Source organism: Chaetura pelagica, unplaced genomic scaffold (genome assembly GCF_000747805.2).
Source record: "Chaetura pelagica isolate M959 unplaced genomic scaffold, ChaPel_1.0 scaffold278, whole genome shotgun sequence".
Taxonomy (NCBI): domain Eukaryota; kingdom Metazoa; phylum Chordata; class Aves; order Apodiformes; family Apodidae; genus Chaetura; species Chaetura pelagica.
In genome coordinates, this window is record NW_009954497.1 from 3,218,022 (window position 1) to 3,235,948 (window position 17,927).

A 17,927-nucleotide genomic window follows, 5' to 3' on the forward strand; every position below is an offset into this window, starting at 1 on the left:
CCTGCTGATGGATGACTTTTATATCCGAGCTTCATCTGAAGTTTGCTTTGCTTGTTATGGAACTTCGAGTGAAATACTGTGGGACATTATTTACATTTCAGAAGAGTATTTTCTGCTCCTCTGCTCCCAACTTCAGCTTCATATTAGCGAAGTCCTGTGACTATGTAATAATTTTTTACTTACTGACCATGAAAACATCATGTGACACACATTCAAGGAAAAAAAATACAAGACATATCTGGCACTTATTATACCAGGTACCACTTACTATCAGAAAAAGAACTTGTTTAGAATTCATATGCCTGGTAGGAGTGGCTGTTTCATACTGTAAACAGAGCACCATGTTAATGAGTTTGACAACCACTACCTCCTACATCATATTTTACAATATATGTTCACATGGGTTCTTATGTTTTACAAAAATGCAAATAGACACATAAGATGCAAAATAAAAATTAATCTACATTTTTAAATCAAGTTGTGAATTTTCTTGTTAAACAGTCAAGCAGTGAACAATTGACTTGAATTTGCCTCTTGAGCTGTGTAGTAGATGATATAACTTGAAGTCCAGAACAAAACTTACTTATAGAAGAGATATGAAGAGATATTATGCAATACCGCAAACCAGGCATTTTTTTTTTCTTCTTTAGTAGAGTTTAAAAAAAAAACAAAACAGCCTAAACATGAGACCTCTGCTGGGCCAAGCATACCCAAGAATTCACACCATCCATCAGCTAGAAACTAACAGAGTTGTACATAAATGCTGTGATTTACACCAGGGATTTTGAGAAAATTTAGTTTCCTGCATTTCAGCAGAGTGTATTAAAGGCAAATGAATTCTCTCAGCATAAAACAGTGAACCAATGAAGAACAAATGAGTTAAGCCATCATCATAAATCAATTATGCTAAAATATGTGCTAATCCCAATCTGCACTCCAGTTAGATACTACCATATGAGTACATTCAGCAATTTTAATTTAAACTGCCTGCAGTTAAGCAGAAAAGGGCAGCAAAACAAGACCACTGTCATTATTCATATTTGCTACTGCAGCATCATATCTATAATGAAAAAAACTGCAACGCTCCCCCAAACAACGTTCACTGGGTCTTCTAAAATCCTGCTCTTAATCCTTTTACTTGATTCAGTTATTGTGTCACACTGATTGAACATATGCAATCCTCATGTTTGTGAGGAAAAACAGAATAGGAAAATCATCTTTCCAGATTTACAGAGTTCAACAGTTTTATAAGTTTTCCATTTACCTTTAAAATAAAATGGAATCATGTGGAATTACTAATAGTTGGATCCCTGAAGAGAAGAAGTTAATCTGAATATGCCTGAGGCATTAACTCCAAAATTCTCTCCATGTTTTGAAATTCTGATCTCTCACTAGATTGGATTGGAAATGATGTAAAAAAGCTTATCCTCTTGTTGTTTCATTACTTTCACAACTCTTTCCAAGTCAATCTTCTAATTATTGAAAAACATTAGAAGACAAGGATTATTTCAATTTCTTCAGGACAGAAACTGAAATCAAAAAACTTAACCTGCCAGTCTGAAAGTGGAAGTCTTTATAATTTGCTTAGATGGAAGTAAAATTAAAAAAAAAAAAAGGCCTGAAGGTCACCTGGCAAAGAGAACTATCCACTTCCAGTTAGCTCTACGCTTAATTGCCTATCTCAGAAAATTACTTGGATGGGCCCTTCTCATCCAGGGATATACCACTCTAAAAGTGTCTCCAAATCAGTTATTATTCTGGGAGCACAATCACTTTTTGACCCAAATGAAGAGTTACAGAGATGTTTTACAGAAGAGGGTGGAGGTATCAACCCCATCTTACAGACAAATGCATTCAGGTGAATTAAACAATGTTTAATGGTAAACCAGTAAGATTGTGATAGTTCTGTATCAATAGCCATGTTCTGGCAGTGTGTGCTGTGGTCTGTCAACCCCACTTCTCCACGACAGAATCACCTCCTTCGAAAGCAATTCTGTTTCCAGAGAACAAAAATCTGAGAAATCTCTCTTACCTGGCAAAAAAGGATGCTGCCACCGAGGTGCCTGTAGATACTTCACTGGCAACATACGTGCTCTGGGAAGCAGGGAAGCTGTACAAGGAGGGTTTATCTGCATTGTAGCGGTTCAATGCTGCTTCAGTCAGGCCTTCTCGACTACTCTCTGTCATAAGCTGAGATATCTGAAGACAGAAGAACCAAAAGTGTCATCAGCTAAAGCTCACTAGCTGACCCCTCGTCATCCAAAAGTGCCTCTGGGTTGCAGACAGTAGAGATATTTCATTCACTATGTCTCTGCTGCTCTGTGAACAAATGTATTGCTTCTGTCATGCTAATCTACAGTACTTTGGCTCAGCCATAACCTTGTCTCTATTAAAACTAATGGGATAAATTCATCCCATCACTAGAAATGTCAATACTGTTTAAGGCTTTCCATCTATATGAAAAGAAAAAGTAAACCACAATCCTTACTTGGTATTACCTCAGGGTGCAAGAGACACAGCTTAGATATATGCAAGATACTTCTTTGAGGAAAAAAACACACAAAACATTTGTTTGCCTTTGTAAAACAACACAGGACTAGTGCGTTAAGTATTTTTGTTGACCTTTCTCCAGAAAAGTCAGTATGCAGAACAGAAAGGAGTCCTTTGGGTTCCTGGACTATTTATCACCTCTCTGGCAAATAGGGATCTTTGCCACTCACTTTCATAGGCTTTCTCATAAGGTTTTAAACATCCTGTGATTTCATTCTTCTGATGGTCAATTTAACATTTTTTTTTCCCTTGTTAGGAAGCCTCATCTCAGTCTTTCATTGTTGGGGAAATGTAGTTCAACCAGCTTTGACCCAGCTCTCCTGAAATTCATGCAAAGATCTTTAATGACTTCAGAGAAAGCTGGGTGAACCCTGTTGAAGCATCTCCTCAAATCTTTTACTTCTGCATGAATTTACAATGGTGTGATGTCATCTATCGTACTTCATGCAATTCCTAACAACTTCCCTTTCCTCCTTCCCTCATTTCACACACAAATAGCTTTTGTTCACCAATGCATATCACAAATTTGCAACACAGGCCTATAAAGAACCCTCCCAAATTATTGTTAGCAATTATCCAAGGCAAGTTTGCAAGAATCAGTCTCTCACCTCTTCAATTTCAGTTCTTGTGCCTTCTTTCATTATCACCAGATAACAACAGAATGTCTTTGTGAGGTACATCAAAAAAAAGTACTTGAGATCACCCTGTATTTCTTTTTCTGCTTAAGCTTGTTTTATTTCAGCTGTTAAGCATCTCGGTTCTTAAAGGCAAAGTTGAAGAACTGTGATTTTGTATTTGGGAGGGGAAAAGACGTGATATGGCAACGTTTTTTTAGACCAACTATAAAACCACCTCTGTTTCTTTTATAAAGAATTGTTATCCAATTTACTGTGTCTAGGAAAATAATCTAAGCATTTATCCTTACTTTACATATTCTTAGGTTAATAAACCTTAGTATTTCAAGAACAGGAATGCTAACCTAGCCACTCTATTTTATTAGCAGCAAGCAAAATTGCTGAAAGTGCCTCTATCATGTTAGTCACACACTGAGGCTTTCTAATTTACTATATTGAATGAGCACTGCTCTCTGAAGGCTAAAAGTGAAATCCTGAACTTAAATCATCTCATACTACTGTTAGACACAAGAATCTTGGCCTGCTGCCAGGATACCTCCCTATATTTCCAGTATGCAGGCAAACAAGACATTTGTTCTTCAGAGTTCTGCTAACCTATGTATGTCCACTTGGGGCACCCAATGCACTTGAATACACTAAAATTAATTTCCTCAATTTTTCCATAATTTTTGCTAGATCAGCTATTTTGTTTTTTCAGGGAATTAGTACAATATTCTGCCCTATCCCCTCAAACTAACCTGAAACCAATTTCATCATCTTACAGCTGGCAACTGCTAAGCAGAAAGGTTTAAAAAGCTCTCCCTTCAGAGCAGAGTACACTTATAAACATAACCTGATCTTAGTCCATCCAATTCATATACCCAAAATCAGGGATGAACTATCATTAACTGATTGTAATTGCTGACTATCACTTCTACAGCAGTCTGACAGCAGTTAAGTTGATAAGATGACTTCTCTTAACTGCAATCTCAGTTGCAATCATAACCTCCCCATCATCTGCCAATAAAGATTTGCAGCTCCAACTACGATTTTTCTGCAGCCACACATTTCTATTGCTGCACGTTTCTATTGGTGTCAGATTCCCTGAAGTTGCAATGTGGCACAGCTTCAGAAAGGCAGGTCAGCCAACTTGCAAAATAGGAAAGGATTTGTGTGTCTCTGTGTTTGGGACACTGAGAAAACATCCACCATGATGTGGGCATAAAAGCAGTAACTAATTGATTTCTGCAATTATAGAGACTTTCAGGTCTATCCTCAAGTCCTATTAACATGAAAAACACAAAAGCAAACAGCAGTAAAAAGCCTAAAACTGATTGTGGACGTTTCCTGAAAAGTATTACTCTCAGGCTTCCTCAAAAGCTGACTAGATGACTAGACTCTCTTGAAAAGCTGACTAGACTCCTTCGGTTCTGAGCTTTTGAATAACTAACTCTAAATACAAACACTCCAAAATATTCAAATACTCACTTACCAAAGAGACAAGGTATTCTTTTAGAAAGATGTAAAAATAAGCCATTCTCCCTCACCTATGCACTCAGAAAAAAAACCAAACAACCAGGTATTAGTCAGCAAATGGAATGTTAATGTTTTTTAATAAATGGGGATGAAGATCTTATAATACTTGTGTTTAGGTCTCATTTTCTTGTAGGAAAATGCAGAGGTGGAAATAATCAAGCATACTTACAAATTCCTTATTTGTGGAGTACCACAGGACAGAGAGAGAAGAGAGATAAATAATAGTCATTTTAGGAATTGCATATACTACAGACAAATGCAGAATGGGGTTGTTTCTACATGAATGCAGGCTTTTCAGTAGTACTGCTATTTTATCGTGCATCCTACACAACAGTCCAAATATTAGAGGGATGGTCAGTTGTGCAAACTGCAAGCTGCAAAACATCTGTGTGATACTGACCACCAGAGCCTGCTGGGGAGGCAGCAGCTCTCCTTCCTGTTCATTCACACAGCTTGCTTTGTTGCAGAAAACAGGAAACTACTGTTGATGTTGATATTGATGTATTATCTGTGAAAAGTGGCATTCCAGTGTAAACAGCCATGTCGGAGAGCACTCCCAAAACTGCCCTGGATGGACACTCATAATGGGGCATGTTGGGCTTAATAAGCACCTTCTTGATCCTGAGGGTCCAGTACCACCACCTGGTTTCCTTAGCCATGCTCTGCCAGACTTCCTGGACAAAAATCCTTTTCTCAGCATGGACTGTCTCAGAACTAAACTCCCAAATGCACACACTGGCTGTCCTTGAGCTTCACTGATTTACTGTTTGCCTCAGCAGGGACACTTCTTAACTTGACAGAGTATTAGAAGGATACCAAAATTGGAACACACTGTATTTTATCTAACACAAAATACAGAAATATGAAGACAAAATAAAAACTGACTTCAGCCGCAAGTCCAGGGTCTCATAATATAGGAATGATTTCCAGTTTTACCACTTGCTTAGTTTCAATGTGGGATTTTTCAACAGTGAAATGTGTCCAGAAGCAATGAAAGCCAAAATATATCCCTGAATTTCAAACATTCTCCTGTTCCTTATCTGGGAAAACTACTATTCCATTTGCTGTTATATAGGTAAAAAGCCCCACAGAAGGACCTAGTGATACTGCAACACTCATAACTTCAAGTCACACTGTTGCTATGTTTTCCTTCTATCAAAGCAAGAAAAAGGTAACAAACTAGAACTTGATATTTAATTATAGAATTGTCCCTTTGGTCACACAGCCAGTGGAGATGAAAGGATCTAAGTTAAATTCTCGGCCAGGCTGGGAACCATTTTTGTGTCCAGTACTTATCAGAATATTCTTTACTCTGCGTAAGCTTGTACACCTGGGTCAATCCCCAGACTGAGTACCTCACTAGACACATGCCCACAACATTTGACTAACATACTCTCATTTATTCCCAGACTTCAATACATATACATAAATTAGTGGGCAGAAAGATGTCCAGGTAAATCATATATCCAGAGGCTACTGACTTTGAGTCAGTATTTTTATTTATTTTGCCTCATAGATCAGAGAGCATTGAAATAATTTAAATTATTATGCCAAGATGAAGAGTGGGCTTTGGGGGTAATCTGACCATCTCGTTTACTCTGTCCTCCCATCACAGTACCAAAATATCCCTTTCTCTTCTGACGTTGTGCTTACACAAACATAAATGTACCCAGGGTATATAGCAAGCATTTAGGGAAAAATAGTCACAGAACAGGCATTTCCAAAGCTCTTTGAGAATTTTTTTCCCCATCACAGGTCAAAGGACATAGCTGAAACTCATACTTGGAATATGAACAAACTCAGCCTCTTTTTTTCCACTTTTTTTTTTCTTTTCTTTTTTTCCCCCCAGAAAGGTATGCCTGGCAAATCTAGTTCATAGAAATCTGCCTCTTGGGTCCCACTGTCTCTCTCACTAGACACTGTTTCTCGATTTAAGGAGAGGAAAAAAGAACAGACTCCTCAATCCTCAAAAACTTGCCTTCTGTGAGTACCCACATATGATATACATGAAATTTAAGATCAGCTAATGGGATATATTTTGAGAAATTCCTTTTTCGAATTGTTGGCAGCACATCACTGCCTGGATAAGCAAAAAAGACAAAGCATGGAACAATGCGACCTTTCATGCCTCAATAAAAACCTTTTAAGTGCACATGGAACAAGACAGATGTCCCTCGCAAGGCCCCATTTTTTCTTCACCTGTCTCATAAAAGCAAGGCATCCATTACCTTCCTCTTCCACTGCTTTCTGACAGTATAAAGCAAGAGCTGGAGATAAGTCATCATTTAAATTCTCTACTTCATAGGAAAAAAAGATGGTTCTGCAGTTAAACCACAGGTGTCAGCCAGGCTAGGTTCTCTTCCTATTCCAATTAAAGAGCTACTCTGTGCATAAAACTTGCCATAATGCAGTATGAGGTTAATTATATTTCTGTAAAGGTGTTTTACAGTTATGTTCATTAATGTTTCTAAAGCTCCTGACTGAGGACTCTCAATTGAAGTTACTGTACTAACGGAAGTTGCCGCTTTTGAAAGATGTGAAACATCCTTTGGTCTGGAGGTAGCAAAGCATTCAGGAACATCCACAAAATTCAGTTAAGATCAGTGACTGGTGAGTTAATTAGATGCATAGAAATGTATGAAATTTATCCACGTCTGAAGCCAAATTCAAGACAGAAATCTGTGTTCAAATTCACTATAAAGCAATCCTCAGTGTCTAGAGGTCCTACTCTCAGGAGAGAAGACCACAGCTAGGAAAAACTGAATGCAGAAAGCTCTCTTTCATAAACACACGCACTCTCATGAATGACTTACTTGGCAGTCTGCTCTTGATTCAGAGCAGCACTGAATTTTCCGCCCAATAAATACTGAAGAAATTACTTCCTGGTTTACTTGAGACAGCAAATGTCTATATTAACCAAGAAAAAGGTTCTTCTTAAAGACCCCCTTTTAAAAGATGAGTTGAAGGAAACTCTAAAGGATACCTCTGTCAAAGCTGTAACACACCAAAAACATCAAATTCTTATAAACCTGCTTAGAACACAAGCTTAGCAGCTTAATTTCAAGTTTTCCATTACACAAAATCAGGTGTTCTGGCTCTTATCTAAAATATTAATCTTTTACCTTCTGACCAATTCCTTGTTGCTCATCACAGTTTACTCCCAGTCATAACAGGATAATGTTATTCTTCCAGTTTGGCTCAAGGATCCTGGTTTCTGATCTATGGAAGTGATGAAGCAAGCACTGGAAGAGGCATCCCACAGTACATCATTCACATGTCTTTCTTACAACACATGTATAGAATACCAAATCTTTTCCATAAATTAAGCAACTCAGTTTTTCCTAGGCTTGACCTCCTCCTACCAATTCTTACATATCGAGGCAAGAACTCTAATTTGTAAATTTATTTTGAAAACTCAAAGAATTGTTCCACTTTCTTTAATGTGTAAGAATTCACAGTCTGATGTGACAGTATGGTGGACTGCAGAATAAGACAGAAAAATATTCAGTTTTCAGTAAGCCACCAGCTTCCAAGCCACTATAAATTTCAGCAGAATTACAGTAACTTGCCTATAGAGAGCTGAATCTCTTCAGCAGAAGGGAGGTTAATTAAGTGAATATCACAATCATTCTTCTCTTCAAGAAGGCATCTCTCAACAAGGGAATGTGTCAATATGTAATAAGTCCTCTTCCTACAATTTGGCTATTTTATCTGAACTAAATCTGGAAATACTGACTTCATCCCTTTTGCCCAACATGGAACTTTTGCATTAAATTCTCTGCAGCAGAAATTTATGTATGGTAGCATTCAAAGAACAAGGTGACAGCTGGGATCCACTGTGCTTGGTGCCAAAACAAAACAAACAAACAAAGAGAACTATGAATAATTTGATATTTATTATTTAGTACTAATTACAACATTTACTTCATTTGCATAATTTTAAGAGTTTTGTTGGAAGAGGTTCCAGGTAAAAATAGTAAAGGGAAATACTTAACCATCAGTTTCAGATATCATTGTTAAATACAACTTAAAATTGCTTTGAAGTAAAACTGGTAGAGAGCTGACTGAACTACCAGTTCATGTGGGGTTTCAGGAGCACAGGGGGTAGAGGGAAAGACAAATCTTATTGTGCTCACGTAACTATCAAATTACTTTTAACGCATCCTTCACAGGATTATATTCTGGTTGAATTACAGTCAACCAGAAAAACTTGAAAGTGGTGGGGATTCACTAAGTCAGTAATTTTTAATATGCCACAGAATACCAAGGACATACTTCACATCTGTCACAATTCACTCATTACGACAGAAATGACATTTAAGGAATTATTCAGGACAAAATCCACCTTTAGAAACAAACAAACAAAAATATTAAAAACTAACAAATTTCTCTATCTACAGTCACTGCACTAATCTTACAGCACCTTGCCATTTGATTATCAACTTTCTCTCTCATAGCACAATACTGAGCTAACATAGCTCAAGATCACTGCAACTGCTGGTACAGACACTGTGTGAGCAAGAGCAAAACAGCAATTCCTGATACTCTTTTCCTGACAAAAGAATGTGTTGTATGAGGAACAGGCTGAAAAAGGACATGCATAATGTCTGGGGCATTCAGTTTCTTCTTTGAATGTAGATATTACAAACACTGCTTGTGAATACTGAAACTCTAGGGGCGTCCTTGGGCATGCTTTCCTTCTGCTGTATTCAAATTTGCACACACAAAAACTGAAATATTGATCTAGCAGAAGGGGCTACTGCAGTGGCAAAGCTTTTGTGTCTAAACACAAAACAGCTCACCTTAGGAAGAGTGAGGTTTTTCAAAGGGGGAATCATTGAGATGGCACGAACGCTGATTGTGCTTTGCATTTAACAGGGAAGAGTCAGAGTGTATTAAGCATAAACTACTTTTATTTAAACACCACTTAGTTACTATGGCAGCCCACAGAGCTTAATTACAACCTCCAGCTTCCTGCTGTCCAAAAGAAAGATGACCTTTGACTGTTGCAGCCACCTCCCATGTCCCTCTATAAACAAAACAGCTATTTAACACAGATCAAGGGCACTCCTCAGCACAGATGAAATCCCTGTTCATGCAGACACGGCACATCCTCCCACCAGAAACTCCAATGATATAGTTAGTTCCATCTCACACTCAAGACCCCATACTATTAAATATTTTACAACAAATCACTAAATATCCTAAGACCAGCTACTTAGAGGCTGATGCAACAGCTGATCAAACATCCAAATAACAATAGATTTCTCTACTGTACAACCTTTTCCTCTGATAACTTTCTCCTCTAAGAGTTCTGCCTTACACAACAGTACTTTTGAAACTTTTAATTTGTGCTGTATTTTCCACTGTAAATAACGACGCTAATTTCTGAGCCATCCATATTCTCCCTCTTACTTCCATGCAGGGCATATATTCATGCCCTAGCTTTTAAACTGAAAAGCAAAGCAAACCAAACAAAACCAAAATCATACAGAGCAGCACTATTGCCTGAAAATCTGTGAGCTACTTCTTGAGCACACTCTCCTCAAAAACAATACCAAATAAGAACCGCATTGGCAAAATGAAAGTTTGATTATACAACAGGAAATCGGCTCTATTGAGCCTGTGACAATGGTTCATTTGCTTGATCAGCAAAATCCCATACACACCATAACTTGGTAAACGTCAAGTTGATCCACAATCCCAAGCAATTTCCACCACTGAGACATGAGGGACGTAGATTCATTTTCATTTACCTTAGCAATGAATTCACTTTTGTCAGTTTGCAAATGCCCTGCTAAACTAATCCACAAAAGTAATAGTACCCTATGTACATCAAAAGAGTCTGAAACAGTGTTTACCAAGCCCACTTCTTGCTCACAAATTTTGTACCAAAATACTTATTAAGCAGAAAAAGCAAACAGTGGAAAAAATACTAGAGGAGGGGAAATTACATAATCTGAAGTATTCAGGACAGGTAATATCTACCCCACGTGAACTTAACTCTTGTACAGAAGTTGCAGATTCTAGTCTGCAGTGCTCCTTTAGTCTGAGTGATGTAGCTTGTAAATTGTATTTATTATTACTTCATTATCAAACTATTTTCTAAAAGGTAAGGTCTCTATACTGTGTTAAAAAATACAACAGCTATCGTAACACACCTACCTCAATATCCTCCATAGTTTCTGATGACCATTCAGGATGATGGCAGCCTCTCCTGTTCCTCCCCAGTGAAGGTACAGGCAGGATAGCCATCCTGGGGTGCAAGTCTGCTCACCCTCCACACTCCCATGGCTCCCCCAGTGAAGTAGGCTCCCCATGGGCAGCACCCTGAAACGCTGTCAGCTATTCCTTGTGAGGAAAGCAGTAAAGCACCATCAGCTAGACCCAAAAAGACCTCTCGCTCATAAAGCTCCATCAGCCAAGCCTCTATAGACAGAATGGCAATATAAGGTTCCCCAGCTGGCATCCTCCCATACTTTACTCTGCAAATGAAAAACAGGAACAGGAGCTAGCAAAGAAAGGTTCTGGTCTCAATTTTGTGTCTCTAAGTGTTTTGGCAACGCAAAAAGATACTGTGCAGCAACACAATAAAACTGCTTCATTTCCTGTCAAGAAGACAACATGGCAGTTTGTGGGAAGACAGAGGCTGCCTCTAGCTTTCAGAGGTTCTTTTAAATCTACTTTAATAAAGTTGTTAATTCTCTTAACTACCTGTATATCCTGCTGCTGCATTATAAAGCTGTGCAGCTAGAAATTAATTGGATCTTTTTCTACTATGACTTGTATTTGCTATCAGATTAGTAGCATTTTATAGGATAAAATGCGTTTCTTTTGTGCAGCTCACTTAAAGCTGATCTGATATATCCAGATGCAGCAACCACACTGTAATCCTTTGTTGTATCAGCTACCTTTTAAGACCTCAGTGGCCAGGCTAACTGTGCTAAAATAACTAGTGTAGCCATGAAGAGTTTGTGCAGACTATGAAATATGAGTGTGTCTGACTTCTTCCTGTCTGTACACATGGGTCAGCAGCTAAATGCAGTGACTGCACTTTTGAAGCTGAGGCACAAGTCTTTCTAGGTCACCATATGCAGAACTAATACATTTGTTATGAAAACAAACTTTCATTTCTCTGATCAGTTACTAACCTGCCAACAATGTCAAGACATCATAAGAAGTTTGAATCTTACTGTAGCTGTTTTCCTGTCACAAACAGCAATTTGTAAGCCATTGACCTTTCACTCATCAGTTGACAAGAATAGCTCTAGAAGCTACCAGACTGTGTCAGCATGTGGGCTTAACTTAAACGACATTATTGACCCAGAAAGCAACCTCTTCCTACAGCTAGCAAGAAGTAAGCAATAAAAGACATCATTAGTTTTTTCACACATAGGTGTATAAATCAGATCATTACTCTTTATATAAAAGACCTATGATCAAGTTCTACCATGAAAACACAAAGGGAGAGAACGACTTCATTTCCAGCATGAAAAAAACATGACAGGCTTAGAAATTTCAGCAATGATTATTGCATAAGAATGCAGTAGAACAAATTCAGCCCACACACATAATCACCTCAAGATCTGACCTTTTTTGGGGGTAACATCACTACACATCTGATGGGTCTTTTACCCAGCTGCTCATCGAAAGGTGCATGGGTTTGACTGCTAGGCATCTAGCAAATGCCTTGAATCTATTTAGAAACTGGTACCATTCCAATGCCTTGCCCAGAAAGAAATAATGAAGAACAGCTTATCTTAAACTGCTGCCAAAGGTTTAATTATACTAGTGCTGGCAGATACCACAATGACACAAATTGTCATCTCTGTGTTAGGTCATAAGACTATCAGTAATGTACCTTTAAAGAGAGGAATCAGAGGGCTTTAATCCTGCATGAGGCATGAGCTTCTGAGCAAAGAGAAAAGAGGCGCTTGCAAAGACTCAACACATGTAGACGCCAGGCATATTTTGGACAAAGCAATATAAAAGTCTGGGAAAATTAAGTTGAGGGAGACTGAGGAATCCTCCTCAACTCATCAAATATCCTAAGTTTGAAGATTCATTCTGTAGCATCATTTTCCACACACTCCTAAGTAATCTTCACAAAAATATATTTTTAAAAACTGATTAAATAAAAGGTAACCTCTAATTCCAATGATTGTTAATACTGCTCATGCAGCTTTCTCTTTTGCAGCTTCAATGAAATATTAACTACTCATCATCTGAAAGGACTCTGAGGAGAATCTTGTTTATCTTGATCCATCATTTACTATAATAAAACATAAGGTGCACATTTGAATGCTTTGTTCAATTTGCATCTCTCAAGGCTCCAAGTACCCTCAGTTCTTCTGAAAACCCATTGAAACCCGCGGGCAAGCCAAGAAAGCTTGAAAAAAAGAAAGTGTTCAGATCTTAATGTCTACTCATTAAGTTGATACTTCCCTTCCCTCCATTTCAGTTTGGCTTAACCAATGCTACAACATGCTTTCCAGCATATTGCCTACAGTAAGATATCTCATCATAAAAAGAGCAATTTGTCTCACTCCTGAAGAAGAAAGAGCCTTTTCTCCTTGCTTTGTTTGGGTTCAATTCACAGGAAGTGTTTACAACTGCAAAGTACCCAGTCTAATACATGAAATTTAGTTCTTAAAATGTTAATATTGGCTTAAATGCTCACAAGGAAATTAATATCACTGTAGTTGCCCATATTGAGGTGAATCATTCAACTCATCATTTGTAATGGTGTCAAGGAGCCAGTTTTTTGCTTTCCAAACACTGACTAATTGACAGTGTATGAGATTATGAGGGTTTAGGCATAGAAATAAGTTGCTGTGCCAAGTCACAACAGCTGTCTGCCTACCCACACTTAGCCTGTGTCAAATGCAAGGTAAGAATGATTTATCTTACAATAACTTCTCTAAAGCAAGTTCAAGCAACCAAGTCAAACTATCTTGAATTTGGTGTGCACTATTCACATGAATGCAGTTACCACGTATCAGTACGGCTGATGAAAAGTTACCAAGCTGATCATGTCGCCAAGTCTTATGTCTTAGACTAGGTTAGCATAGTCAAAATAGGAGCTATTATGCAATATTGAATGCAGATCTCCTCTAAAGTTACACTAAATATTCAGAAGGGATCAGTGGGGCTAAACATAAGCACGGAGTATTTGCTACTACCTGGTCCAAAAACACACTGAAGATATGCAGAAGTGAACCAAAAGTACCAAAAGAGTGGTGTTGCAAGAAAGGCATTTCCAGGGCACAGAATTCAGCTGGAAAAGGATTAGAACTGTGAGCCCTGCATTTGCCTAGGAAATGCTCTTCAATCCAACAAGCAGAAATACTTGTACATTCTTCAGAAGTCAACAGCATAGCCTTTCAACACCAACACCCTCCAAGACCTTAGCACCTGCCAGCCTCTCAAGTCAAAAAAGCATAACAATATCATGATGTTCTTTTACCACAGAGAAACAGCATTTACCCTCAACTTTCATGCTGAAAACTTCCACCTTTGCAGGGAATTGCATAAACCATGGCCTAATTCACCATCTCACAATGTAAAAGTCATGCTGGTTTGTATTGCCCTTTGGCTCCAGGTAGCTGCCTTCCCCTTTTCAGTCCCTAATATTAACAGTGCCTTGCATGTCTTCCTTCTTTTATGGTACTAACATGGAGATGTAGCAATAGCTACTTCCACAATTACCAGTGCTAATGGGAGCTGCCATGAAGCTGTCTGATTTCCAGAGGCAGTATGCAGCTGCTAAAGAAAAAAAAAACCCAACAGGCAGTTCTGCAGAAGCTATGCATCAGCAGGAGTGACCTCACTATAGGTTTAACAAGGTTAGTCTTTCTAACCTGTCACAATACACGAACACCTGTCTTACTTTCATGTTAATAATAAAAGTGTCCTGCTGAGGTATTAAAATTATTTTATGACAGCAACCACCATCATTTTTAACAGGAATACCTGTCAAGTGTTTAAAAGGTGCCAGAAGAGCCTTCAAATGAGACCACTAGCTGGACAGAAACAGTTCCTTCCTGGCCCTGAAGGTGAACACCTTAAGGCACAGCTTTGATTGCCTTATTACCATAGTTTGCATAGCTACAGCTGTTATTAGCAGTCATAAAAATCACTCAGCTGTAAGCATTTGACTTGGAGGCTACATCCTATAGTGAATTCTACAGGTTGGCGAGGTGTCAAGTTCTGCTATGTTGTCGTCTTTTGTTTGCTCTAGATTTACTGCCCCCTCAGTTAATGAAAGGAAAAAGAGGAGCTGTACATCCTCAACTGAACACCAAATTAAGTTCTGTTGGTGCATACTGCAAATTGGGCCTCTGTGTTCCAATCACATTTCAATAGCACAGCAAAGAGGTTGGCATGGGAGCAGCAGGCTACGCCACATTTGCCTAAGAGGGTATTTCTTGCACAGCACTAAATGTATTATCTGGCTTTTACATTTATTCCTATTCTACTTCTCTTTTCCAAGCTAAAGTGGTTCTGCATCATCTCATTTGCTTCAATTTCTCTCATGTTTTCAATCCAAATTGTTTGTTTCATTCGGCCATTTTCAATCTGCAAGTCTTGAAGGGATCCAGGCAGAGCATGACTTTCTAGGAGCTAGGTGAACATCACAATAGCTGAAGCTGACCTAGCATTTAGTTCAAGTGCACACAGTGACCTTTCCCCAGTATGTATAATCTGCATTTTGGTCTGCAGGACAAGTCATAATCCATCTTCACAATGACAGCTTTACAGTATGAAGATCATACTCACACTTTTCACCTCAGGGCCTTTCTACACTGAGAACTTTAAGCATGCTGACTGTCCATTCTCAGCTGGGATTAGTGCAATATCACCTGCAGACCGAGTAATTAATACTAATCCCCATCTCTCCTGACCTGCTACATAATGACAGAAGAACAGAATTTTCTCCTCACCCCTGATTTTAGATCACTTTTCTTTTTAGACAACACTGAGTCATGTAACTCCTTTATTTTCCTCAGATGGCATTCAAAAAGAAATCAGGGATCAGTTTGGAAGATATGAACTACAGATATGTGTATTTTCAAGTGAATAATAGAGCAGAAGAGGCACTGGCTCTAGTCTGGATGTATTCAGCCCTTTCTGAGCTGGCAGGAGAGGGAACAATTGAACATCCATAACCTGCAGCACTAACAAATGGCAACCATTTCTCAAAAGAGCATATTCTTTCAAATTCCATCAATAGAGCCTATCATAAAAATTTGGAGTGGACAAATAAATAGCTACTTGATTCATCAAAGATTCTTTTCCAATAAATCAGATCAAGCCAGCTTTCATGATCTTGTAACAGCAATTCCCCATCTAGGAGAAGGGCTGTACAAGTCAAATAAGTGACAGTCATACGAGAAGTCTTACACATCTTACTACCTTATGTGTTTAACTTCTGAATGCAATGCACACAGTAAATACTGCCAATTATTCTTTACTAATAGGTACATTGACTTCTTACTTTCATAGTAAAATTTGCTTACAATACATACACAACATGTTCTTCCAGTTTTTGTTATAAATTACTGTTTCTGTAGTAGATTAATCTCAGGTAGACCTGTATGTTGCGAATCATCTAAGGCCCTTGTAATTTTCTTAATTTTCTGCCTCCTGATATGCTCATTTTTTCCTACCTTTTTACCACTAACATTTGCTATTTTCTATTCTTGTTCCATTACATACCCTAATCATTTTTCCTGTGGGTAGTCTGAGAAAGGAGATAAAAACAAAACTTTGAAAGATCTTAACAGTTAAAAGCCAGACTCTTGAGAGAATATCTGCTAAAGAAAATTGTCTGAAAGTATACAGTCAAGTCGTAGAGCTACATTTATTTCTTCCTCATAAAAGCCTGTGAGCCTGTGTAAATAACCTTTGAATGGCATTTCTCTTCTTCTTTTCTCTTTTTTTTTTTTTTTTTCTTAAAAACAGCAACAATGAATATACACTTCCTTCCACATAGGATATGAGTAATGACAAAAAGTCATTGCCCCAAGGAACTTGCATGACAAACTAAACTGACACAACACACTTCATCAGGATCTAAAAATAAACAGTGATTAAAGTTAGTTCAGGGATTGTTGGTTGATATATTTTATAAGCAAACAGCAAGATTACATTAAGTGGCCCCTTGGGAATCAAACAGATTTACAATAGATTTAATTAAACGCATTTAATGAAGGCCAAATATAAGAACAATGAACAGGCTCATCATCTGAAATGGTGCCTAAAATCTAATAAACCATTCTGAATGGTAATAAATGTCTCCCAGTTACCTTCAGTTTTCATTTTGGCTTTCAGCACTCCACCAGGAATATGTATTTGCACATGAAAGGGTCTGGATTTTTCCCCTTCAACTTGTTTACTCTATTTGTAATGTAGAAGTTTCAGAAGTTACTTTTAAATCAATTTTTGAAAGGAATTCTTTCTTCTAGTTTAACTAATTATTAATAGAACATCACGGACTGATTTTCTGCTCCACAGTGACATGCCAAAAGACTACAGGTGAGTGGAAGTGCAGTGTTGTAATCTGTGTAACTGAAGAAAAAGGCCTCACGTGCCGCTTCACAAGGTACACTGTAGGCATTACTAAATCATCTTGCTCAGTCATTTGCACTACAACAAAGGGACTAGAAGATAGGCATGAACTAGCCATCTCAAAAGGTAGAGCACTATTCCATACATACTATCATTAACTTGAAACAGTTCTAAAACTGTTGCTTAGTGTATATTCTTAAGAGGAGCTGAAACACTCTTCTGCAACACTAGCTTTCAGAACTCAGTGTACTCTGATTCTTCGATTTTTCTTAATATCAGCAGAACATCAGACAGTTCAAAAAGCATGATGATACTCTGTCATCAGTTGAGGTAACTTGATCACAGATCAGAATCTATCCTGAAGTTCATCAGCAATTTCCTTGGGAAAAGGAGCATAGGAGTCTTTCCTAAAGGAAATTAAGTGGAAGAAAAAGATATGTTTGTGTGTGTGTGTACACATAATTACATGCACACACAAATAAAGAAACTGGGCCAAGCATGCCTAGAAAATCAGAAGTTTATGCATTAAACTATTAAATTCTCCATACTATTTGTGAATTGAACAAAAAATTCAGAGATAATTCTCCAATAATTCCCACCACTAAGTTGCTATGCTCACAATGGCCATAATGACAGAAGCCAAATAAAGCTGGAATG

General features: G+C 38.0%; 1 protein-coding gene across 1 annotated transcript in view; it reads right to left on the minus strand.

The window, feature by feature from the left end:
- KIF26B (kinesin family member 26B) overlaps positions 1–17,927 on the minus strand; it is a 210,348-nt gene that overhangs the window by 179,701 nt on the left and 12,720 nt on the right. The window contains exon 3 of the mRNA XM_010004616.1: positions 2,033–2,199. Within this exon, the coding sequence (XP_010002918.1) occupies positions 2,033–2,199 (167 nt within the window). The remainder of the gene's footprint in view (positions 1–2,032; positions 2,200–17,927) is intronic.